We start from the raw sequence: 27,862 nt of genomic DNA on the forward strand, positions 1-27,862 counted from the left end.
CATAATTTTAAACGTTAAGCTTCATCGATCTTCCACATAGAATTGAATGTTTCTGCATTGAGTACACAGGGAGGGAAGGGACTTTCTTTTCCTGTGGAACGGGAACGGCCTACCCTTTGCATCAAATTCTTTCTCTGTCATTCAATGTGAATTCTCGCCATTTATTTTATTGAAGTTTATCACCATCAGTTCACGTTGGAGACGTGTTTCAACTTTTTGATGCCTGGTGCGCTGTAATAGCGCTATAAATGATACCTGTTGGTGAATTTAGGAATGGTTCCCCGGAATGACAAATTAAGTGAAATATGAGTTTGAGAAGTGGTGGAGATTTCATCCACTTTTAAACTAATACCTGCAAAACCGATGGTTATTTGTGTAATTATCCAACTGTTGGACACTCAGATAAAATGTTTAGTCCACTTGTTTAGGTGACTGGCAAAGGAGGAGGAAGAAATCTATCTGTTACAAAACTAAAATATGACAGAAATAACTTCAACCAAAATACATAAAACTCATAAAACATCAACTCGTAAATAGGACAAGTACTTTATTAAAGAAGATACATATTTTGGAGCCATTATGAGGCGGGCAGTTTATATGGAGGCTCATAGCAGGTGCTATGTCCTTTAAAACAAAACCCCTTTTGATTAGGTTTCATCAGATGGGCCCATTTTACCATGAACTGCTTGACTCAGCTTGAAGCGTCGCTTTCCCAAAACTTCTTCCTCACAAGTAATAACTAGATAAACTGTTTATAATCAGTTTGTGATCAAATGAAACAAATATGTAAATAGAGATTTATCATTTATCATATTATCTTCTTACTTTATCAATGGCAAGAGTCGCAATTCTACTTGTTAAAAGATGTTCTATAAATTGTTTTTGAATAAAACATTCAAGGAGCCAAATTTGAGTTTGGTTATAATACGACAGGACAAGTTAACTCTCTCTCGCCACTCACCCACACAAGTCCGAACCCCTTCCCCACCTCCCCCCCCCCCCCCACCCACACACTGGTATGACGTCATTTATGGACGACCCCTTAACTTATATTTCTGTAATACAATCTAGAAACTCTATCTGTCCATACCTTGTTGTCCGTCGTTCTTAAAAATTTGCGAAGCTGAACTGATATTGTTACTACCAGATATCGATATTACTTACAAAACTTATTTTAAATAAAAGTTTATACATTTCAGTACAGATTATGTCACTCAGTTTCTCGGAAAACGTATTATTACAAAACTTTAAAAAGGTAAAGCAGAAAAGATTTATTAGGTATTTATAAATAATTAAAACAATAGATGTAAATAATTGCATCCTGTTCATTTTGATCTTGAATTAGTCGGATGTTGCACATTGGCATTGATATGAATTTACTAGTGTTTTATTTTAACCATCGCGCCTGGTAGGAGGGGGTGGGGGAGAGAACGACACCCCTTAGCCGGAGCACGTGCACCGACCTCAGGACTGTTCAAAATATAATTTATATAGAAATTTAATACTTTAGCCGTTATTTGATTCTCTTTGGTATATAAATATATCTATAATTTATGTTTATCGCAAATAAAAAAAAAATTAAAAGTTTTTTTTTTTGTTAAAAATTACCAACTTAATAAATACTCTCTATTTTTTTTTTAAAGTATACTTTTTATACAACACACAGGCAGCGGCTTATTATTATATATGTTTGGGAGATGAAAAAATCGGTTTCGCCCACAACGTTGATATAAAAGAAGGAAAATCTCAAAAGCAAAAAAAAAAAAAAACAACTTCTTAGCCTCCCCAATGCACAAGTAGACTTACATTCAGGTTTTGCCAAGATATTATATTGGGTAATATGAGCGAGTTATTCATGTTGCAACATGGAGACATTTGTTGTGGTATCTAAGAAAACATTGGCATGTAGCCATGTTTAAATGCAGCTTAAAGCGACTGATTAGACTTTCAAATTCCGAGAAAACTTCTTATACTTATATCATATGTAAGCGTCAGCGCTAAGTTTAGAAGTCACGATTTTGTACTAATTTTAATATTTAAGAGCAAAGTGTCAAGGTTGTTGGCTTACAAACAGCAAGGGATATGCATAATTGTACGCCAGAGTTAAAAAGTTAAATTAAAATAACAAGCCTGTGATATGCTAAATTAAGACATATTTGTGGTTAATGTAACAAAAAAACCCACAAGAAACAATCTTGATTTTAATAAAACTGTTATATATGGCTAAATAAAAAAAATAAAAATAAAAATATTTATATAAACAAATAATTAAGAGTTTATTTTTACTGTTAAGCTTTAATGTTAATATATATATATATATATATATATATATATATATATATATATATATATATATATATATATATATATATATATATATATATGAATGGAATATGAATGGTCCTTTAATTCTGAACTGCTGTACTTGTACATGATGTTCAGTATTAGCTTTCCGAGAAAATTGCTTTAAGGTACTAGAAATAAAACCTCTATGGAACTTGTAAAGGCATTTAAACTCATGAGCAAAGTTAAGTACCATGAATTATATATACACTCTTACTTTTCAAATACATTCCTGGTAAATCTGTGGTCATTTTGTAGCCGATAATTAATCTAAATAAGTTCGCGTAAAAATAATCTAATAAAAGATCATTCATATTTTAATGCACAACGAATAACCATTTACTTTTCAAATTTGTTGGTGGGCATTGTTTAAAAACATGCAGTATAAACATATGTTTCCAATTACATTGCAGAAACATTTAAAAGTTGAAAGAAACCACAATTTCCGCTTAAAACAGAAGCAATTCGTTAAGATTTTGTATAATTTTGCTTAACGTTTACAATAGCTTTTTCTAACTTCCTGAACAAAGCATACATAATATCATATATATATATATATATATATATATATATATATATATATATATATATATATATATATATATAACTACCACATGTTTGCTGTTTGTGAATTACCTTAGCGCTATTTTTTGCGCTTACGTCTGACTATTGCGCTATATAAATAATGTTTCCTTTACTCCATGACAATGCCGAAAAGAAATTTATGAAATGAAGTTTCTGTTTTTATTTAAATTTATTAAAAATGTTTTCAAAATACTCACAAGGTTTGTTACCAGGTATATATATATATAGCTTAATATTCATCATACCGTTTTAGCTAAATTATTAAAAATATTACGTTTCTAACTTATTTTAAAACAGTTAAGCAATCACCGCCCGATAAAAATTATATGGCAAACAATGAAAATGGGTAAGAAATTTTAAGATTTCAAATATAATCTTGTAGTATTTTGAAATATCTATTGCTTTTATTCTTTTAAACATTCTTATTTTATGCTGTTTCGATACTGTGTTTTTAATCCCAGAAAATCTTGAAAAAGCAATACTGTTTAGCAGCAATAATTCTAGAAAGCATGGTTATATCTTGTTACATTTTAGAAGTTACATTGGCTCGTACTTTCATATTTTACTTACCTAAAGATAACCGTTTTTTTCTTTTAAATATTTATCTACAGAGAATCGGACATTATCATGGAGGTAAAATACACAATGTACATTTACAAATATATTAACAATTTAACATGATTGAAAGTATTACAATTAGACTGCAATGGGACGCTTGCTTTTTGTGATGTGAAGAAACGAAAGATATCGTGTATATTGAAAGCACTTGAACACGTATCATGAAACATAGAAAGCCAATTTGAAAAAAAAATAATTAAAAGTTAAAGTCATAATAAAAATACAGTTTTTTTACAATCACAAGATAAACTTGTTCTATGACCCAAATTTATTCAAAGTTTAATATTCTAAACAAATTTAGCACTTTACTGATCCGGTACACGGGCACATGAGCATACACCCAGTATGTGTGGCAATAATCAACACACCCCAGTTCCAAAGACTTCGCTACCTCAAACAACTTGGTACATGCTACTATGTCAACACTGGGTCCGCTCACAACAGATTCGAGCACAGTATAGGGTTTGTATTACATCTTTTCTCACATACTTTTCTTCTAGGTATTGATTGGTAAATATAAAACTCTAGAAGGACTAATGCATACAAACTTTATTTTTTTAGGCGTTGGTAGAAAGTAGTGCACAAACAAGCCCTAACCAAATCCTTAGTCGTCCATTTCTCTACTCTTCGCAATTTCAGCAGAAAAGTATTAAAACCACCTTCGCGTTACTAATACCATTAGCTTTTCACTATGTCTGCAAAAATAAACCGGGAGTGATCTCCCCTAAACTTTCTAGAATATTCTTATAGAATACTACGTGGGAAGACAACTCGGGATATCGACATGATTTTTAATCTATTTTTAATAACTTATACTTTTAAAAATAGAATAGAATGTCGTAGAAAAATGAATTGTGCACCAATTGAACGGCAAACAATATGTGTATAATAGTGCGAAATATTATTAATACTTTGTAAATTCGTATGCGTTTTTTGAGAAAACGGAAATAGCGTAAATTACTACTTCCGGTGAACGAAAATTACTCAAAATTTGATAGAAGGCAGAAAATTAGATCTTTCATTTGGTCTTAAATCTATCTGAAACAGTACACAAGTTATAGGCTTTTGAAAAACTAAAAGTAGAACAAGTTCCACTTCCGGTTATCGGAAATCGCTGAAAAGTGTATATAGAACTACAAATTTGATATAATACCTCTTTATGAAATTTCATCAACCTAGCTGTAACGGTACTCAAGTTATCGTGTTTACCGACATACACACACATACACACACACACACTGACACACACAGACATACGGACAAAATTGCAAATCTATGTATACGAGAAAGTAAAAAGACATATTAATACACCGCCCGCACTCCACTGTCACTCTTACTCCTAATAGCTGACACCTAAAACAGATCTACGACTCAACCATCTTTGCCCCTTCTCCTAACAAAATACCTTTAAAACCCTTATTCATGACACAAGAACTATTTTTTTCTTAGCAACATCCAATCAAATAGGGTCGCAATGCATGTGTGAATTCTAAAAAAAATCTATTTATTTTAGAGTGTGTTTCCTTGCGGGTGAATTCGCTGAAACCTTGCAGAGAAACCAGCCATCTCTTAAAATAAATAGAAAAGATATTCTTTGTGTGCAAATAGCTGGACTTTGTCGTGGTTTGGGTGAGTTTGAAGTCATAGGTGCACACGCACACGCACACACACACTCACGCAAACACACACACACACACGCACACACACACACACACACAAACAAACACACACACAGACACACACACACACACACATATATATATATATATATATATATATATATATATATTGTACATAAATTTGTATGCACATTAATGTTAACCATCAATTGTATATCTGCTAGGAAACGGTCCCTTCTCACATATGTTTGAGGACACACTGATGCCTGAAAATCTCGAAATTCCGTGGGATGTTAGTACTTGTTTCACTACATTGTATGAACAATAGCTAGTATACACATGTTATGATTTTTAAATTCAATACATATGTTTTGTGCGTTTGTGGAACAATTAATACAATTAATATTAGTATGAGAGTTGTTTTATATTATCGCTGACACTGAATAAGTCTGATTAGAAGACGTGTTTTGGTTAAAACTTTACAAAATCTGAGTACCGATATTGAGATTTGAGCAGTTTTTCCTTTATGAGAAAGGCCGAATGCAGTATTGGATGTCAAATGATTCTTTTTATGCTATCTTATTGAGTCTATTACAATTTATTTAGTACCCATTAAAATTAAAAATGCTTTGTTGCTCATTACATCATGGGGCATTTTTAAAATTAATGAACATTTTAAATGTTGACATTTATTTTTCAGGTTAAACAAACCTCCAGAAAAATATTTGAAGATATAACTGAAAACAAAGAAGTTAAGAAAATCTTTGATACATATGGTTTAGACGAAAACGATATATTTTTCATCAAGCAGATGATATTTGTTAGTATTTTAAGAAAATTAATCCTCTTTATCTTTAGGCTAAAATTATAAATAGGAATATTTTAAAAATATTATTATTAATTTAAACTTTGATTACCATCAGAAAAAACCTGCTGATGGGGCAATGACAACTGGAAGAGAAAATGGTAAAGAATTTCTAGAAGAGGTAACTTTGTGTTAAAATTGTTATTGTATTATTTACATTGAAAATGCTTTCCCGATTGAAAATATAGATATGAATGTAAATACTATTATTGGACACAAATAGATGACTGGGTAGCCAGCGCCATTACCCCTGGGTAACTGTTACACGATTTACAATTTTACTTCATTATCTACCGTATTAACATCACAGGGGTTTATGTATTTTCTTTTTATTTAAATTATAATATTTCGAGACACTCGAATCAGCAATAGTTACAACAACATTGTTTAAAAAACAGTTTAGTAGGCTACTTATTTTGAATTGTGCATTCCTTATTTTAATGCTTGTCCTTTTCTTTGAATCTACTAACACAAAATAATATTTTACTTTACCTAGTTTAAATTAATCTCACGTATTTTGATACTTATTTTCTAAATTTCTAAATAACGTTAAGTTGAATCAAACAGCTTTTTACACGGTTCTACATTGGGTCTGCAGATTATTTTAAACGGCATCGCTGCTCACACTTTCGATTTCCTAGCCCGAGATTGTTTTCACCTGGGTATTGAAAACACATTTAACTACAAACGTTACATGAACCTAGCAAGGGTCATAAATGTTAGTGGGAAAAATCGCATTTGTATGGAAATAGAGGTACTGTCAAACGTTTTTTTTTTGTAGACTTTAATTTTTTTAAAGAATAATGCTGTTTAAACGCGAAATTTATGTACTTTAATGTTTTTATTAATTTCTGTCTCTAGGAAGTTAGAAACTGTATAGACGTGTATACCACCAGGTACACTTTGACAAAATATGCATATAGACACAGAGTGAACATAGCGACACAAATCATGTAAGAACAATTAAAGTTGACATTTTGCAGTAGAGCAGAAAAGTACATTTTTATTCAAGACATATTAAGACAGTAACATCAATACTTCTCAAACAAAGATTAAATTGATTAAAATATCAGTTATTAAAAAACGATTAAAATGACTATTTTGTAACAGACAAGTAGCCTACATTTTTATTCAAGATATATTAAGACAGTAGCATCAATACTTCTTAAACCAAGATTAAATTCATTAAAATATCAGTTATTAAAAAACGGTTAAAATGACTATTTTGTAACAGATATTACAATGCTTTCTTGAAATATACGATACTAGACGACCTGTTTGTGCCCTCTGCAAGGTAGAAGTAGTACACCGCCCACGTACCGCCGGGTACAATACCACAGTGGCTGGGGTTTTCATCCCTCATTCGGTTAGTCAGCGATTGTAGTAGCCCACAAGTGTAGGCCTCTTTTTAAATTGAATGTAGGCGCCATAACTCTTAAAAGTGAACCCGGTGTTCTACTCGTCTCACAACTGCCAGGGCGCCTGAGGATGCTGAAGGTGCAGTTCAACCGTTAATTCTAGTAGCGGACCCCAGGTTCTATCATGCACAATAATACCGTTGGGGCGCGGCACCTTTTATATTTAAGTGAATATGCTCTGTTTTTTTTTCTATTTTTTTACAATTTAAGATATAACGCCTTTTGGATAATAAGTTTACCACGTTTGGTACAAAATTAAGTATTGAACAGCAAAAAGGGTTGAAAACAATTTTGGTTGTCATGAAACTCGAAAAAAACCCACCGCCATTTTGAATTTTTGGTACTTTAAAAAACGCTAAGGTTTTTTTTAATTTATGGACTTATAGCAATCAAATTTTACTTTTATCACGACAACGTTTTGAAAGAGCTACTGGTCAGAATTTTTTAAGGTCTGAAAATCGTACCCTTTTTAGTATTCAAAAGTTTAAAAAATTTGCATATTATTTACCATAAACTTTTTTCCATGAAAGCCATCACACTTGCCTCGTGAGAAAAGTTTTATTTTTGCACGAAGAACAATTACTGAAAATGTGGTGGGCATTGTGTAATAAATTAAAAGGTAGTAGGCACTTTAGTGTTAAAAAACTGCGAACAGAGAAAATCAGCAAAAAGTAAGGAAAAGTAGGTTAAAAATAATACCATATCTGTGTAATTTGTAAAGCCGATTGTAATCTTTGGGTGTTTCCGAGATGGCGGAAAACACGATTATCAAATACATGAGGAATATAGCTTTCAAATGATTCCAAATACAATATGATGACGGATAAACACTTTTCATAGAGAGCTTGCAGATTGGTAAAAACGATAATTGTTTAATTAATAGGGTCATACAAATGATATTTTAAACACACATTTTGTTTTCTCATTTAAGTTAATATTTTCATAATACAAAAAATAAACAAAATGTCCAAAAAAGCAAGAAACCCATAATGACGAAAAAAAAGGATATTGGTGATTTTGTAATGAGCATATCCGCGTAAACAAAACATTTAAAGGAGGAAATCGTTTCTATAATGCACTCAGCAACCTCCCAACGTTTTTGGGATGAATAGAATTGTGTAAAGGACAGAGATACTTTCATTTTTATTTCTATTTATAACTATCACTATATTTATCACATATCATACAAAGTAAAATTTCCTTTTTTAACTTCATTCGCTTTAATTTCAAAACTCATGATAAAATGCTTTTAGAGTTTTCTCTATTATAAAAAGCAACATGTCTAATATTTAAAATCTACAGATTTAAATAATAATAAGAAATTATTAACTATTTTAAAGGATTGCAGAACTTATGTTAAAAGTTAAAGATGATTTCAAAATAAATGTAGAAGGGTAAGTATTAATTTAGTGACTAGTCTTCAACATTCATAACGGAATATTATGCTTGCCTAAAAGATTAATTGAAATGCAAATACTTGTTTTAATGTTGCCTGAAAATTATAATTAAAATAATCTTATTTAAACTATAATAACCTAGTATACATGTATTAAGAAACATCGACGATTTTATATAATTTATTGAAATAAATGTTACTATCAGTATAACCCATGTAAGTTCTACAAATTACAGCAAGACTTACACAGTGATAGAATCTACCAACAACATGAGAGCTTTCATGGAGCTTGATGACAACATTCTGTTCAAGATCCTTGACATGGATGATGACACACCAAAAGTGAAAGAAGCTAAAGCTCTGGTGGAACGTATTCTAAAAAGAGACCTTTACAAATGTGTATGGGAGAGTCCACCACTGGAAAGAGCATGTATTAGGGTACATTTTTATGCTTTTATACAACATACTTCTTGATTCATAAACAAACATGTTGATAAACGAAAAAAGTATTATTTTCAGTTTTTCAGTTTTTTTAATAATTTTTTTTTTAGAAAACGCAAAAAAATTATTGTTTTTAGATAATATAATACAATAGTTTTCTTATAATATACGTTATTCATTTTAGAAAACGTAAACAATTATTGTTTTCAGATAATACAATACAATTGTTTTCTTATTATTAGATAAATGGCCCGTTGAGAGAGAAATACAACGGGCGCTAGGTTGATAGTGTTGTCTTTTCTCTAAACCGAAACCAAAACCAAAATCACTACCTCATCTTTGAATTTAACCGGAACTATAATTGATAACGGATTTTTTATCCAGATTTAACCTTGATCTACATATAGTTTCTGCATCATCGTAAACCTTGCACCTAAGCTCAAACTTGACAAAAGTCCTATTCAGATTTTCTTTCAAGGGGGGGGGGGGGGGGGGGAAGAGGCGTTGCCCCCGATGAACGTCTAACGCCCCCTATAACGAAATAGAATTTATAAAGAAAATAGTCTTTTACCCGCAACCATCTCCCCCTCCCCATGGGAGAAAAAAAATGTTTGAAAGAAACACTGGTGGCATTTTTTAGATTACACAGACTATATGTAGACTCTGTTATCTAGGCTCGTTTCCTAATTATGGCCGCTAAACTTCAATTATACAGATATCGTTTCTTTCAGACTTTTTCTCCAGCGCGGGGGGGGGGGGGGGGGGAGTAGTATATTAGGTCGCTTTTGGACCGATTTTTTGGCGGAGGTGGGGATGGTGAGGAACAATGACATATAGGAAAATACTCGGGAGCAGGATGTGGGGGTGGCGCAAAGACATATAGTAAAATACTCCCAGCCTGGCGCCGCGGGATGGTGAGGGTGGGTGAGCAGGATGCGGGGGTGGCGCAAAGACATATAGTAAAATACTACGCCAACTAGGGTTGGCGGAGGTGGTGGGGAAGTAGGTCACCTTTTGGTGACCTTGTGACGTAATCATTGACCTTGTGAGGTAATTAGTGACTTTGTGACGTCATCATTGACCTAGTTACGTAATTTTAATGCGTTTTTTAATGAGTTTTAATGAGTTTTTAAAATTTTAATTAGTTTTTATTAACGAGTTACGTAATTTAATTACTTTGATTGTATTTTTATTTTGTTTAATTTGTTTGTTTACTTGTTGTTTAATTTAATTACTTTGTTTATAGTGTGTAATTTTTATTAACGAGTTACGTAATTGGATTTTAATTTTTTAAATTTTTTCAAATTTTTAAATTTTTTTTTAAAATTATTAATTTAATTTGCTTATTTGTTTACTTTTTAATTATTTTTTATTTTGTTTATTTTTAATTTTATTTTATTTTATAATTAGTTAAATTATTATTAACTAGATACGTAATTTGATTTTAATTACTTTGTTTAATTTATTTATTTGATATATTTCTTTTCTTTGTTGTTTAATTTGTTGGTTTGTTTATTTGATTGTATGTCTGTTTTTAAATTCTCCCCTTCAACGAGCGTGTACTAGAACAGTCTTTGTATACCAGCCTTTAACCAGACATGTAACACCTGTTACGTATCGACCCGCCCGCGAAGTTTTCTCACCGCTGCCCGTTTTAATGCGAATGTATTGATCGCAGCCGCTGGCCCATCACACCTAATTAAATTTCTGTTATGCTTCACCGAGTTTCCCCCGCTCGGTTGACAGCTGTGCAACAGCTGTTGTGCGACAGCTGGTGGTGTAATTAGGTTGACCAACCGGACATTACCTTGTTGGTTTTCTAGTACGCGTATGCTACACGTATATACACACACACACACACATACACTAAATTAGAACAAAAATCTTCTTATATTTTATTTGTTTATTAACGTTTTTCCAATTCATCAAAGGCTTTTAAAATTTCATCCTGTAAACTCAACAGGCGCTCAAAGCAGACGCGAGTCATACTAACACCAGAATTTGTAGGAAAATTAAGATCGGTCCCATCTATAAGCTCTCTAAGATTTAAAGTGTTTTTGTTCATGAATTGGCTGACAATCGCCAATTTAAATCCGGTGTGATTCATCGTTCGTATTTCCGTCACTTTATTGTTACCTCTGGCCACAAGTATCCAATCTTCATTAGACATCTTGAAATAATCTTTTATAATTAGTTCCAATAATTTGAAGTGTTAAACGTAATATAATACGATCGTTAATATATTGACGATTCGCTGACGCCGAAAAGGGTTGTAATATAACTTTTAAATTTGCACCGCGCGTTTAATCGAAAGAGCTAAGTAGTTATCCGCAAAGCTACCGTTAAGTGTGGCGACAGATGTTACCAAGCGGGTGGTGGTGGTGGTGGTGGTGGTGGTGGTGGTGGTAAATTTGCTTAAGATTATAAACTTCAAGTTTTAAAAATCAACAACGTTATACTACGTCTAAGTTCGATCTGGGGTTGTGTAGTTGGATGTAGCTGGAACGTTTAGTTTAGTGGCTGGAAGGGGGATGGATATGTAGCTCAATAGATCAGTCGATGGCGCGGCTGTCTCGTAGGGTTGGTTGTACACTAAAAAGGAATACATGTGAGTACTTATTTAGAAAAAGGTTTATTTAAAGGATATGTAAAGGATAATTCATACTATTCACCTTACCTCGGTGTACGATACAAAATTAAAAACATGTGACTACGTATTTAATAAGATCTGTAATGAAGTAGGCCTTGTTGACTATGACTGGTTGTCCAGGTGTTGACATGATACACTTTTTTGAGATACACGTACACACAAACACACACACACACACACACACACACACACACACGCGCGCGCGCGCGCGCGAAATTCATACTAGGTCGATAAAGGCGGAGAGAACTTATAGGTATACATTATCATGGTGACAACAAAAGCGATCCTTATTTTATTTACATGAAAGCGTGTTTTCCAAAAAGTGTCACCATGCCGTTGTCATTTTCGCAGCGGGGTTTATTTTAAGTGCACCTCGTGCACGTTTGTTTACATTTTAAAAGACGTATCGCTTGTCTTCCCTAATAGAGAAACGAGAGGAAAGACAACTGTTCTAAAATTAGAACAGCCTTGTTTACAGCCACGAGTAGCGTCCCTTGTGAAAAAACTCGCGTCAGAATCCTTAACTAAACATTCAATTTCTTTAACAAGTTAAAAAATAATTTAGGAAGACAAGGGTTAACAACATTAGACGCCACCGTTTTTGTTTCCTGTGACGACAAGGCACAATACACTTTTGTAGTTTATGTCTCAAGTAGAGGGGTGGGATATTTTTTCTTTGTAAGCGTGTTGTAAACAATAGGTAGAGGAAGCGATTACTAGGTAAGAGGGGAGAGAACGTGACGTACATCGCGATATTTGAAAACATGGCGATGTTTAACCTCAACCAAAAAAGGCAATGAACCTAGAAGGAAGACGAATATATATCTTAGTCTTGCAGCAGATTACTTTCCCATGTTCGCTTTAGTATTACAGTTTTCATCAAACTTCTTTTTGACTTGAACTTCTTTAATTTTTAAGAAAGTTTACTTATACATAAGACATTACGTCTAATGACAATTTTTTATTTTTACCACTCAATGTATTTTCTTTTTCTATATCTTACATTGTCATCTTAATTTTTGATCACCTTAGTAAAAATTTGCTTAAGATTATAAACTTCAAGTTTTAAAAAACAACAACGTTATAGTACGTCGTGTCAAATGACACACCGTTTAAAATGTCTACATTTAAAGTTCACCAATATAATGACGTAAAAACTAAATATGATATGACGTTAGCATATATATCATTCAATCTAATCACTCTAAAGTACAAATCAATAATTTTTATTGATTAAGGGGCTGGGTGAGTTATTTTTATTCGGGTGCGCAGGGAAGGTTTGGAGTTGGTTGGGACAGATTTTATACACGAGTCGGTGACGTTTTCACCGAGCCAGGGTTCGAGGTTAGTCCATGTATGTTTTAGAATTGTTAGGGGTCCAGTCTATAGTAGGGTCGGGGGAGTTTTGTTAACACAGAGTGATGTTGATACATGCATGTTTTAGAATTGTTGGTAACCGAGTTCATACTAGTGTCGGGGAAGGTTGGGTTTTGAACTCGGACCATGCATGTTTAGGAGTTGGATGCGGTAGAGTCCATACTAGGGTCGGTGAAGTTTTCACCGAGGCAGGTTACAAAGTTGGTACATGCATGTTTAGGAATTGTTGGTAGCCGAGTTCATACTAGTGTCGGTGAAGGGTGGTTTTGAACTCGGAACATGCATGTTTTGGAATCGGTAGGTGTAGAGTCCATACTAGGGTCGGTGAAGGTTGGTTTTGAACTCGGAACATCCATGTTTTGGAATTGTTGGTAACCGAGTTTACACTAGGGACGGATGTGTTTTGGTTACACCGAGGGTGGTTTCAACGTTCGTACATGCATCATTGGAATTGTTAGGGGCCGTGATCATACTAGGGTCGGTGAAGTTTTCACCGAGAGTGCTTTCGAAGTTTGTACATCCATGTTTTGGAATCGCTAGGTGTAGAGTCCATACTAAGGTCGGTGAAGTTTTCACCGAGGCAGGTTACAAAGTTGGTACATGCCTGTTTAGGAATGGACAGGGGTAGAGTTCATACTAGGGTCGGGGAATTTTGTTAGCACTGAGGCAGGTTGGAAAGTTGGTACATGCATGTTTGGGAATTGTTGGTAGCCGAGTTCATACTAGTGTCAGTGAAGGTTGGTTTTGAACTCGGAACATGCATGTTTTGGAATCGGTAGGTATAGAGTCCATACTAGGGTCGGTGAAGTTTTCACCGAGGGTGGTTTCAAAGTTGGGAGATGTATGTTTAGGAAGTGTTAGGGGCCGAGTCTATACTACGGTGGGATGGTTTTTGTTTTCACCGAGGCCGGTTTCAAAGTTGTTACAGGCATGTTTTGGAATCGATTGGTGTAGAGTTTAAACTAGCGCCGGGGGAGTTTGGGTTTCACCGAGGCGTGTTTCAAGGTTGGTCCAGGGATGTTTTGGAAGTGTTAGGGGCCGAGTCTATACTAGAGTGGGAAGGATTTTGTTTTCACCGAGGCAGGTTTCAAACGGGGACCATCTCTGTTTCGGAGTTGGTCGGGGTAGAGTTTACACTAGAGTGGGACGGTCTTTGTTTTCAACAAGACAGGTTTCAAAATTGGTACATGGATGTTTCGGAGTTGGATGGGAACGTTGTCACTTGTGACAGTAAACGAAGGGGGATAAATGTTTGTCTGTTACTTTGTCTGTCCAAGTAATAGTGTGGGTAGAGGTACGGTCTGTTTATCAAGCGGGTGTTTAGGGACGGGGGCGAGGGTGGCGGACATAGGTGGCTAGGGTGCAAGAGATATTCAGCGAGGAGTGGTGTCTACAAGTTATGTATCCCAGTCTGTTGGAGTGGTTTCTAGGGGGTTGTGATATTAGTTGAGTGTAGATAAATGTAGGATTGTCATACGGCCTTTGTCTGTCCAAGGTATAGTGTGGGTAGTAGTACGGTCTGTTTATCTAGCGGTTGGTATTGAGGTTAGTGTGATGACGCAAGGTTGGATGGGAGAAGGGGAAAGGGGTTGCGGACAAAGGGAAGGGGAAGGGCGAATAGTGATAAAAATAACTCACCCAGCCCCTTAATCAATAAAAATTATTGATTTGTACTTTAGAGTGATTAGATTGAATGATATATATGCTAACGTCATATCATATTTAGTTTTTACGTCATTATATTGGTGAACTTTAAATGTAGACATTTTAAACGGTGTGTCATTTGACACGACGTACTATAACGTTGTTGTTTTTTAAAACTTGAAGTTTATAATCTTAAGCAAATTTTTACTAAGGTGATCAAAAATTAAGATGACAATGTAAGATATAGAAAAAGAAAATACATTGAGTGGTAAAAATAAAAAATTGTCATTAGACGTAATGTCTTATGTATAAGTAAACTTTCTTAAAAATTAAAGAAGTTCAAGTCAAAAAGAAGTTTGTTGAAAACTGTAATACTAAAGCGAACATGGGAAGGTAATCTGCTGCAAGACTAAGATATATATTCGTCTTCCTTCTAGGTTCATTGCCTTTTTTGGTTGAGGTTAAACATCGCCATGTTTTCAAATATCGCGATGTACGTCACGTTCTCTCCCCTCTTACCTAGTAATCGCTTCCTCTACCTATTGTTTACAACACGCTTACAAAGAAAAAATATCCCACCCCTCTACTTGAGACATAAACTACAAAAGTGTATTGTGCCTTGTCGTCACAGGAAACAAAAACGGTGGCGTCTAATGTTGTTAACCCTTGTCTTCCTAAATTATTTTTTAACTTGTTAAAGAAATTGAATGTTTAGTTAAGGATTCTGACGCGAGTTTTTTCACAAGGGACGCTACTCGTGGCTGTAAACAAGGCTGTTCTAATTTTAGAACAGTTGTCTTTCCTCTCGTTTCTCTATTAGGGAAGACAAGCGATACGTCTTTTAAAATGTAAACAAACGTGCACGAGGTGCACTTAAAATAAACCCCGCTGCGAAAATGACAACGGCATAGTGACACTTTTTGGAAAACACGCTTTCATGTAAATAAAATAAGGATCGCTTTTGTTGTCACCATGATAATGTATACCTATAAGTTCTCTCCGCCTTTATCGACCTAGTATGAATTTCGCGCGCGCGCGCGCGCGTGTGTGTGTGTGTGTGTGTGTGTGTGTGTTTGTGTGTACGTGTATCTCAAAAAAGTGTATCATGTCAACACCTGGACAACCAGTCATAGTCAACAAGGCCTACTTCATTACAGATCTTATTAAATACGTAGTCACATGTTTTTAATTTTGTATCGTACACCGAGGTAAGGTGAATAGTATGAATTATCCTTTACATATCCTTTAAATAAACCTTTTTCTAAATAAGTACTCACATGTATTCCTTTTTAGTGTACAACCAACCCTACGAGACAGCCGCGCCATCGACTGATCTATTGAGCTACATATCCATCCCCCTTCCAGCCACTAAACTAAACGTTCCAGCTACATCCAACTACACAACCCCAGATCGAACTTAGACGTAGTATAACGTTGTTGATTTTTAAAACTTGAAGTTTATAATCTTAAGCAAATTTACCACCACCACCACCACCACCACCACCACCACCCGCTTGGTAACATCTGTCGCCACACTTAACGGTAGCTTTGCGGATAACTACTTAGCTCTTTCGATTAAACGCGCGGTGCAAATTTAAAAGTTATATTACAACCCTTTTCGGCGTCAGCGAATCGTCAATATATTAACGATCGTATTATATTACGTTTAACACTTCAAATTATTGGAACTAATTATAAAAGATTATTTCAAGATGTCTAATGAAGATTGGATACTTGTGGCCAGAGGTAACAATAAAGTGACGGAAATACGAACGATGAATCACACCGGATTTAAATTGGCGATTGTCAGCCAATTCATGAACAAAAACACTTTAAATCTTAGAGAGCTTATAGATGGGACCGATCTTAATTTTCCTACAAATTCTGGTGTTAGTATGACTCGCGTCTGCTTTGAGCGCCTGTTGAGTTTACAGGATGAAATTTTAAAAGCCTTTGATGAATTGGAAAAACGTTAATAAACAAATAAAATATAAGAAGATTTTTGTTCTAATTTAGTGTATGTGTGTGTGTGTGTGTATATACGTGTAGCATACGCGTACTAGAAAACCAACAAGGTAATGTCCGGTTGGTCAACCTAATTACACCACCAGCTGTCGCACAACAGCTGTTGCACAGCTGTCAACCGAGCGGGGGAAACTCGGTGAAGCATAACAGAAATTTAATTAGGTGTGATGGGCCAGCGGCTGCGATCAATACATTCGCATTAAAACGGGCAGCGGTGAGAAAACTTCGCGGGCGGGTCGATACGTAACAGGTGTTACATGTCTGGTTAAAGGCTGGTATACAAAGACTGTTCTAGTACACGCTCGTTGAAGGGGAGAATTTAAAAACAGACATACAATCAAATAAACAAACCAACAAATTAAACAACAAAGAAAAGAAATATATCAAATAAATAAATTAAACAAAGTAATTAAAATCAAATTACGTATCTAGTTAATAATAATTTAACTAATTATAAAATAAAATTAAATTAAAAATAAACAAAATAAAAAATAATTAAAAAGTAAACAAATAAGCAAATTAAATTAATAATTTTAAAAAAAAATTTAAAAATTTGAAAAAATTTAAAAAATTAAAATCCAATTACGTAACTCGTTAATAAAAATTACACACTATAAACAAAGTAATTAAATTAAACAACAAGTAAACAAACAAATTAAACAAAATAAAAATACAATCAAAGTAATTAAATTACGTAACTCGTTAATAAAAACTAATTAAAATTTTAAAAACTCATTAAAACTCATTAAAAAACGCATTAAAATTACGTAACTAGGTCAATGATGACGTCACAAAGTCACTAATTACCTCACAAGGTCAATGATTACGTCACAAGGTCACCAAAAGGTGACCTACTTCCCCACCACCTCCGCCAACCCCAGTTGGCGTAGTATTTTACTATATGTCTTTGCGCCACCCCTGCATCCTGCTCACCCACCCTCACCATCCCGCGGCGCCAGGCTGGGAGTATTTTACTATATGTCTTTGCGCCACCCCCACATCCTGCTCCCGAGTATTTTCCTATATGTCATTGTTCCTCACCATCCCCACCTCCGCCAAAAAATCGGTCCAAAAGCGACCTAATATACTACTGGGGGGGGAATGTTCTTATCCTCCTATAAAAAGATACGCCTGAAAGTAACTCTGCATGCAGACCACTTTTAAGACAAATTAGGCGGTAATGTCAGTGTCTTTATTACCGAGTATCTATGACGTCATTATGCTTTGGCATTTGATTTATTTAATTTAAATCAATGACGTCATTCTTTTTCGTGTAGCTTTAAAATAAACACTTTTCGCATTTGTATATTATAAAGACAAGGTAGATCCTACCTCTGAAATCTAGACACTTCTCCAACTGTTTGCTGACCTCAATCATGAAGATTGTGCTTTTTTCATACTTTTTTTTTTCTCCGGGTGGGGGACTTGAAATTTTTTCGCGGAGGGAGGGATGGGGGTTGGCTGATTGAATTCTCCGGGGGAGGGGTGGGGGCGGTAGACGCTCTTCAACTCTACCCCAAGAGATGTCTGAAAGATACTCTGGACCCCCTTTAAGATTAGACAAATACTTTAGGTGGTAATGTTAGTGATTAGACAAATACTTTAGGTGGTAATGTTAGTGATTAGACAAAAACTTTAGGTGGTAATGTTAGTGATTAGACAAATACTTTAGGTGGTTATGTTAGTGTCTTTAGTATCGAGCAGCATATTTTTGACTTCATTATTACTGTGAATGTTTTTCGCAATTGGCTTTTTAATTCTATGTTTACTCTAGAATCAATAAAGTCATTTTATTGTGTGTACTTTTCCCGCATTAGAGTTGTACATATTTCGTTTCGTTTTGAAAATTTTCTATATGTTCCATGTGACGACACGGTCGTGGGATTTTTTGTTTTCCGTTTGACTGTGAACGTTTTTACTTTCCTTGTGTTTTCTCTAGACCGTTCCCGACAGTACAGCGAAACTATTATTTTCTTATAACATACGTTATTTATTTTAGAAAGCTTACGTGATTTCTGGAGGTGACAGCACAGAAAGTCAAGGCTTTGAGGTGGAAACACTAAATGTAAAGGTGTGAATATATGGCTATACTAGTAGTTTTACAGTAAAACTGGTTTTCAGCGAGAGGAATGTAACAGCATTATTTCAAAGACGTTAACTAGGTTGACAAAAGCTTGTTTCAAGATAGTTAATATTCATATTAATATTCATAATATATTTATGATTAATGTAATAAGGGAATTTATGATGAATCGTCTTATAAAAGAAAAACCGAAGATTATAAATCGGCAAATTAAATTGTATATTGCGTGATTATATTTTGTTTTATAATCGTCTAAGCTTTACCCAAAAACAATAAAAAAAAAAATAATTTTACACATGAATTTTAAACAGTTGCACGCGTGTCTGATTTTTTTCAATTAACAGTCTTCAAAGGCAATAACCAAACAGATTATTGAAAAAGGCGGCAGTATGGAAGGTGCTTTAACAGAAGATGACTTCATTCTGAAGGCAAGTTAATCACGTACTTATCATATACAACGCTTAATCAGTACACACACTAATGGGGGTATTTAGTTCCATTAAGCCGATAATGTAAGTTTTTTTAAAAATATTGCCCAAATTAAAGGGTGCCCAAATATACTGGTGGCCCAAATATGCGGAATTTAAGTTACGTATATATATATATATATATATATATATATATATATATATATATATATATATATATATATATATATATATATATATATATATATATATATATATATATATATATATATTGTTACGACTCCCTTCTCTAATCCTTTCGAACTAGTCAGGGAATCGTAAACAAGAAGAAAAATAAAAATAAATAAACGCCAACTTCAGTGATCTACATTTATTTCCACAAATTACAACACTTAAAGTTAAACCCGCCACCGAAAGTACAACGATCAGAAATATACAACTAGCTACAAACAACTAAAGTTCTTAGTATGACTACCCTACTTGTCCCTAACTGTCTAACTAGCCTAGGTCTACTACAGTACAGGCATCTCTTGGCTGTCCACTAGCTCACAGAGACGCCCCATGTCTGTCTCCTCTAGACCTAGCTATCCGAGACGAGTCCGTCCGTCTCCGAGTGTGTGTCGTGTTCTGACTCGTGAGTGTGAGTCTCCCTGAGTCTGTGTGTGTCCCCTAGTCTGCCGTCTCCCCCTCCTTAAATAACGGACTCACAAATGTCCAGGTGCGGGGCTAATTATGCACAAACACTTCCCACTCAAGCCTAACCTAATTAAATGTCGCCAACAGGTCTGGGGTACCTGATTAAATTGTCAGACCCTGCTAATATACTACCCCCATTACGGTCACCCAGGCCAACTAGATACGTGTCTTCTACACCTACCCCCATTGATGCCGTCGTCCGTAAATGTAACCTAATTCTAACACGTGCCTCGTTGATTGTCTCCATCTAGACCTGTTCAATCTGGGTCACGTCTGTCGTCAACCCTACACCTGCTATATACGCCCCTACGGTTGTAACAATATATATATATATATATATATATATATATATATATATATATATATATATATATATATATATATATAACATATATAAGCATATTTTTATTTATACAATGTTTTTAAGTATACGAGAAAATTTGCTAGGTATTTCACGCTTGAAAGTCTGTCAGGTATTAACCACACCTTTCCAGTTAAAAATTAAAGCAATTATTGTCATACAATAAATTTAACATCAATTAAAAAATACAAACCTCTCAAAGTAATATTTTGTACGAGCCGACCCGCGGCATATCATACGCCGCTATTTAGTTGTTTTATTTTCCATTTTTCAGTAATTCATAATTTGTGAATTCGACAGTACCATTGCTACCACAGAAAATACTTGCTTTAAAACACTATCAGTAGGTCGTTAAGGACGATAACCCCCCCCCCTATATATATATATATATAGATTGGGTTAAATCATATATAAGCCTACCTGTTTAAAACTTCTTCATATTTATTAAAACAAAAGGTAACCTCATTCGACCTTGGACTTCAAGAAAAGAATCCTTTAATAAACATGAAATTTTACTCAAAATATGATCCCAATACCGCTGTGTCGATCGACAAGATAGAGGTAAATATTGAAATAATCGCAAACTAAATAATATTCTACATCAAATTGTTTCTATTACAAGCTAAAGGACATAGCAGAGGCGTAACTTTTGTCGTGGTGCTATGTTATTTTTAGGCAAGCAGAATCCTTAAAGGTGCTGGGGGTTCAGAAGCGTTTGTGCGAATTTATATGCGTGATACAAATGAAGAAAAACAAAAGAAAATAATAGCAGCTTGTAAACACTGGCTAAAAGAAATCCAGGTAGGATATAATCAAATGGAAAACTAAATATGTGTCAAAAGATATAATTGCTAAAATGCGTAAACACTAGAAATTAAAATATTGTGTAATACACACACACACACACACACAAACACACACATATATATATATATATATATATATATATATATATATATATATATATATATATATATATATATATATATATAAATATACATGAAGAAATATATTATTGCATTCAATATCAAAAGGTTGTAAAGGAAATAACACGACAGATTGCTAGATACAAAAGAGACCACAATAATACACAGCTTGAAGAAATGGATTTTATTGTTAAGGTTTGAATCAATCTGTTGCCATCTAATATCATACTGTTTCTAATGTAAATTAGTTAATTATTTATATATATATATATATATATATATATATATATATTTGTAAATCTCGATGTTTTACACCTCTCTGAGTCGGAAAAACATATTTTGCAATCTTGTCCGTATGTCTGTGTGTGTATGTGTGTCTGTGTGTGTGTGTGTGTGTGTAAACACGATAACTTGAGTACCGTTACAGATAGGTTGATGAAATTTCATATATAAGTATTTTACCAAAATCATAGATCCAGACCAAATTTTGAACGATTTCCAATAACCGGAAGTGGAACTTTTTCTACTTTGAATTTTTCAAAAGCCTTTAACTTGAGTACTATTTCAGATAAATAAAATTTCAAAAGTAAGTAAAATATCTAACTCTCTGCCTTTTGTTAAATTTTGAGTAATTTCCGTTTACCGGAAGTAGTAATTGTCGCTATTTCCTATTTCTCAAAAGACGCATGTGAATTTATAAAGTACTAATAATATTCCGCACTATTATCAGTGGCGGAACTAGAAAAAAAGGGCCACCCCGCAACAAAAATTTTTTAGGCCCTCATATATATATATATATATATATATATATATATATATATATATATATATATATATATATATATATGCAAACACATAATACGAACATAGGAAACTCATTGCTGTCCTGTTCGGGATTTGAAAAACATCAATAAAAAAAATTTCAACATCATGTCATGTGTGTAAGTGCATAAGCGTGTTTTGTGAACATCAATTTTAATTATTTTTGACAGAAGTCGTTTTATCATACTGTCGGTCAAAATAATATAAAATATGAAAGCTTTGTATAAGTAATGGTGTCTCGTGTTATGTTTATTTTTATGTTTATTCTTGAAGTTATATTATTAATGTTTAAAATATTATTGATTTAATACATTTCAATACACTTAACTTTTATACAATATTATTCTTTAGTAATTACTTATAAAAATAATAATTAAGAGAAGTAATTGCTTTTTAATTTGTTTAGTACAAATCTATTAAAAGGAGCTTATGATCACCCCTATTTGACTTTTTTTTAAAAAAGGGAAATAAGTCATGGAAGTGGTTTGAACATTTGCTTATCTTTGATAAGTTTAATTGTAGGAGAAAGACTCGGCTTTCAAAGTTGTTTAAAAACAAAGGGAAAAAGAAGAAACAGGAGCGTGGGGTGGTGTATATAGAATAAAGATAATACAACCGCAGCTACAGTAATTTTTTACAAAACAACCATCAAGTCAAAAATGAAAGAAAATTTACCTTTTTTTAACTATAAAAAGATTTATTATGGTCGGCTCTGGGCCCCTAAATGGCGTGGGCCCCCCCGCATTGCGGGGTCTGGCGGCACTGTAGTTCCGCCCCTGACTATTATACGCATTTTATTTGGCGTTCACTTGGTGTGCTATTCTTTTTTCTACGAGATTCTATTCTATTTTAAAAAGTTTAAGTAATTAAAAATGGATTAAAAACCATGTCTATATCGTGATTTGCTATCTCCCGTAGTGACATTTAAGAATATTCGAGAAATTTAGGGGAGATCACTCCAGGTTTATTTTCAGTATGGCAAAAGGAAAGTACTTTAGTCGTGCAAAAAAAAAAAAAAAAAAAAATTAACAAAAGTCGACGTGTTAGACATACCTGGTTCCTGTAAACACAGTTTTGTTGCCTGGGCTGTATGTCTGTGTTTTCTATGTGTGTTGACACAGAAGTGGTATTGTATTCTAATTCCGGTTTCTCAAACATCAATACATTGATTACCTATTCATTTATGTGGAATAAACTTTCTATAAAATATTAGATCCTGTTGGTAGATTTTTATCAACGTTTGAGCGGTTATGGCACAAACTTATTGCTATAGCAACATTCTATTCGAACCATATTTTAACATACGAACATAGTTAGGGGAGCTCTCACCCACTTTTAAGAAAAATTAGCTGATTAAAAATTAAATACCATAGTTGAATTGACTAAATTAACTTTACGACCAACTTTGTATGTGTTTAAGCATAATGCATACATAATTTTTATCCTGTAGTAAAATTTATTTTAAGCTTTCAGATTCAACTTTAGAAAACTTGGAACGTTTGGAAGAAAAAGGAATTCTGTATTCAGAATGCGTATTAATCAAGACCGATAACAAAGTATGTATGCAAAGAAAAAAAATAATTACAAGTTTAAAAAAGTAAATGCACCATAATTTATATTAAAACATATCTTTATTTAATATGCTACATGAAAATATAAATATCAATTTCTTATTTTATCCCACTTTTAGTTTAAATATAAAAGTTAACTGTATTTACAGCCAAACACAGTTTTATCTATTAAAGAAGGCGCCAAAGATCTACTCACAATTGATATTTTTTTAATAAATGACACTAAAAGAGATGCAATAGTTGATGCCACAACGTCCTGGCTTAAAGCAAAAAAGGTATGTTTCCAAAATACAAGTAATTGAACAATAGCTAATTATGTAAATAATAATTAAAAGATATCACAAGAAGTCATACATTTTACAAATTACTTAAAAGTAAAGCTTTAAAACATTCAATATTGTTAACGATTAAATGTTCTACTTACAACATGTAAAGTTAAACTGGATATGTTTTAAAACCATTGTGCATGTTGTGATCTTATTTACACACAGTTCTTTCACATAATTTTAAAGTTTGAAGTTGAATTTAAACATACATAATTTATTCAGAGCAATCATTAATAATTGTGTAATAATCTATTGGCCTTAAATATATATACTTTATCTACTCACAAAAGGAGAGTTATGAAGAACTACAAAAAAGTGGCACAGGTAAGTAGGCTTAACATTTAATCAACAAATTTTGTTTACCAAAATATAATTTAAAAAAACTTTAAAAATAAAATTATACACTTTAGTTGACAATTTAGATAATACTAATGAAAGATTTAATGTGCAATATGTATCACGTAATAATTCATATATTTTCAGTGTCAAATTCAACTGAGAACAATAGCGATACAAGCTCAAAAAGGCAACTTTTCAAAACTCTTACCATTTTTGCATGTGCATGAACTTGACCATGACCTTTTATATTCTTAAAATAAACTTTTATTTTCACACATAAGAGAATATTGTTCGGACTCGACAATTAATGTTAAATGAATAAGGCAATTCATGATAATGCTTTACTATTGACATAATTTAATAATTTGCAATTAATATTAAAAAATATTTAGACTTTGATTAGTCGTAATACTCCATTTCTCAAATTTGCCGGAATAATACGGAAGTCAGGAAAATTTTGCAGATTAATTTAGATACCATTTTAAGGCTTGACTGGACATTTGGACGTAATAAACTGACATAGAAAATTAAATGGTGGGTCAAAATTGGCCTATTTGTGTGTTTTGTAATAAATGTGCTTGCCCTAGGTCTTACGAATATCGCGAATTTAGCCATTACTTTCGCATAAAGCTACACTTAACCTTAACCCTGACCCTAAATCTAAACCTAATTTGAATCTTCACGACAGCATGCTCAAAATAAAACTTCATAATAAAAACAATTATAAAAATGGATGTCACAAGCGCCACTAAGACTTTCTGTAATTTAGTAATTCGTTTTGATTGACAGAAACAGTTTATGTTTTTAATTTTATTAACTGTGTGATTCTAGATCTGAAAGTAAGGAACTTAAATTAAAGACTGCAAGTTCAAAAGTACGTAAGAATTTAATTTTTAGTTTTTGAACTCTATATATTTACCTACATTAATAAAATAAATTAGTAGTTTTTGTTAAGTAGCCGGATGTGCCTTAGATGTTTTCTTAATTTTATGATCTCGTTTCCGCGGAAGTTTGATAAATTCATCATGATTTAACACATGCCGCTATTAAAAAAAAGTTTTAGTATTCCTAAATTTTAGATTTTAATAAATGCTAATAAATTTTTCGAAAAGTTGAAAGTTAGTTTATGCTTTTCAGTACCTTTATTTTATAAATGAATCATGGACTCAATATCAACACATTATTGAAAGAAATATATTTAAAAATGTTGTTGCAGGTTTTCAACGACTCCCTCCATGGCCATATTAAAATAAATGAAGTTTGCCTGAAAATCATAAACACTCAACAGTTTCAGAGGTTGAGATATATAAAGCAGGCAGGAATGTTGTACTTCTTATACCCAGGAGCAAATCACAATCGATTCGAGCATTCCCTGGGGTTTGTATTTCTAACCAATGCAAGAAATAAACATACTTATTGGAATCTACTGAATGTTATAAAATATAGCAGGATGCGACAGTGAAATATTATTGCAGCTGAAATTTAACACCTTCTCTTCTCATTTAGATAAGCCTAATGTTCAAAATTTGTTAAACACTTGTTTTATATATATATATATATATATATATATATATATATATATATATATATATATATATATATATATATATATATATATATATATATATATATATATATATATATATATATGAGAAATACTGTACAAATCAGGTCAATGTCGGTTACATTAAAAACTAACAATCCTATTTTTCCTCAAATTAATATAATTTGTTAGGTTAATTTGTCTTTTTCTTTTAACTGAATCATTTTTCCTTTTTGAAGAATGTACTATTTGGCTGGCAAATTCGCAAGAAAATTACAAAAGCGGCTAGTCAAAGATAAAAAAGATAATGTGCGTGGGCTATCAAAAGCAGAAATAACTGATAAAGATATTCTGTGTTTGGAAATAGCTGGTTTGTGTTACAATTTAGGTTAGTGATTTTTTTATACAGCAACCATTTGTATAGATTATGCCTACAAGTCTGTCTTATAATATGTTTTTTATTGAAATTTCATCTGTTATTTAAAATGGTATTAGAAAAGTGAAGTACTATTCAAATCATTTTTTTTTATTGTTTAATGTATGCCTTTTTTAGACAATAGTTTGTTAATTAATTTTAAGCAGTCTATTTTTTTCATTTTAGACCAAGGGCCGTTTTCCAAATTGTACAGTGACAGCTTCTTGCCTAAAGTTAACCGAGAACAGAAAGTAAATGGTCAATTTTTATAACCATTAAAAGCTATCTTGAAGATCTAAATAAAAACAACCATATATTATGGCATTTTGTTCTGAACCCTAGGACTTCATGAGTGGCTGTATGTAAACAACAGTCAATTTAAAATAGAGAAACTGAAAATTTGTGTTCCTTGTATTTATTTTACATCATATTTTTGTGAGATTTGAGTAAACCAGTTGTGTGATATTTACATTTCGAATTCAAATTTTAATAAAGATATTGTATACAACATAGTTTTCAAAAAGCAACTAACACCAAGATTTGTAATATTTTATTAGCACGGCAAACGATCTGGCGAAATGTTTCAACATATTTTAGACACGTTGAATAAAGAAAAGCTGAATAAGGACAAGCTGAATCAAGACAACGTATATCAAGACAAGCTAGACCAAAAGAAGATTGACATAGACAAACTGAATCTAGAAGAGTATGGGCTATCGCCAGATGACATAGTCTTCATCAAAGAACTTATTGGTATCGTCAAACCCACAGGCTCAACAGTCAGTTTGATTGAAATTTACAATTTATGCTTAATTAAAAAAAACATGCATGTTTTAAAATAAGCCACATTTACTATCTAATTTAAGGCTGTGGCATTAATTTAATCGACTATGCACAATACTTATCAATAAAAATAAATATATTTTTTTTTAATTAAAGAGATGGCCATACAAAGGAAGAAAAGAAAAACAGTCGTTTCTGTACGAAGTAAGAATTGAATTTTCAAAATTGTTAATTTAGTGGCTCTGTTACTGTTGGCTGTACCATGCCTACATATTGCTAAGCGTGCTTTAGATTAATTAGGGATTAGTGGAACGAAAGTTCCAACATAACGGTGTAGTTCTGTGAATTTTGATGAGGCACGCAGACAATTTTAAGGCATTGCTTGTTTTCTGATATAAGATACTTTGTTCCCACGCCCAGCAGGAAATATAAGCGATTACGTTTTACAGTAACCTTTAGATAGGTTGGTTGCTATAATAATAAAAAAGTATCACGGTTGTTATCTGTTTGATCTCACCTCGGCTGAACTAGAAGGAAAGACCATGACAATAACCATGACCATGACCGTGACCGTGACCGTGACCATGA

General features: G+C 33.0%; 2 protein-coding genes across 3 annotated transcripts in view; one reads left to right on the plus strand and one right to left on the minus strand.

Moving 5' to 3' along the window:
- The window catches only part of LOC131938312 (deoxynucleoside triphosphate triphosphohydrolase SAMHD1), a 47,487-nt gene that overhangs the window by 11,825 nt on the left and 7,800 nt on the right, over positions 1-27,862 (minus strand). The window lies entirely within an intron of this gene.
- LOC131938296 (deoxynucleoside triphosphate triphosphohydrolase SAMHD1-like) lies at positions 3,230-27,511 on the plus strand. The gene is made up of 26 exons (XM_059296289.1): positions 3,230-3,274; positions 3,540-3,561; positions 3,848-4,008; positions 5,060-5,175; positions 5,390-5,457; positions 5,866-5,985; positions 6,089-6,151; positions 6,629-6,784; positions 6,892-6,983; positions 8,789-8,842; positions 9,081-9,282; positions 18,981-19,052; positions 19,409-19,492; positions 21,006-21,110; positions 21,225-21,350; positions 21,584-21,670; positions 23,764-23,853; positions 24,018-24,143; positions 24,485-24,518; positions 24,678-24,720; positions 25,365-25,407; positions 25,750-25,910; positions 26,316-26,464; positions 26,678-26,742; positions 27,049-27,270; positions 27,431-27,511. The coding sequence occupies exons 1-26, from the start codon at positions 3,255-3,257 to the stop codon at positions 27,509-27,511; spliced, it is 2,562 nt and encodes an 853-aa protein (XP_059152272.1). The 5' UTR covers positions 3,230-3,254.

This window comes from Physella acuta, unplaced genomic scaffold, assembly GCF_028476545.2.
Source record: "Physella acuta isolate Inbredline_101_S28 unplaced genomic scaffold, ASM2847654v3 ptg000241l, whole genome shotgun sequence".
Lineage (NCBI taxonomy): Eukaryota > Metazoa > Mollusca > Gastropoda > Physidae > Physella > Physella acuta.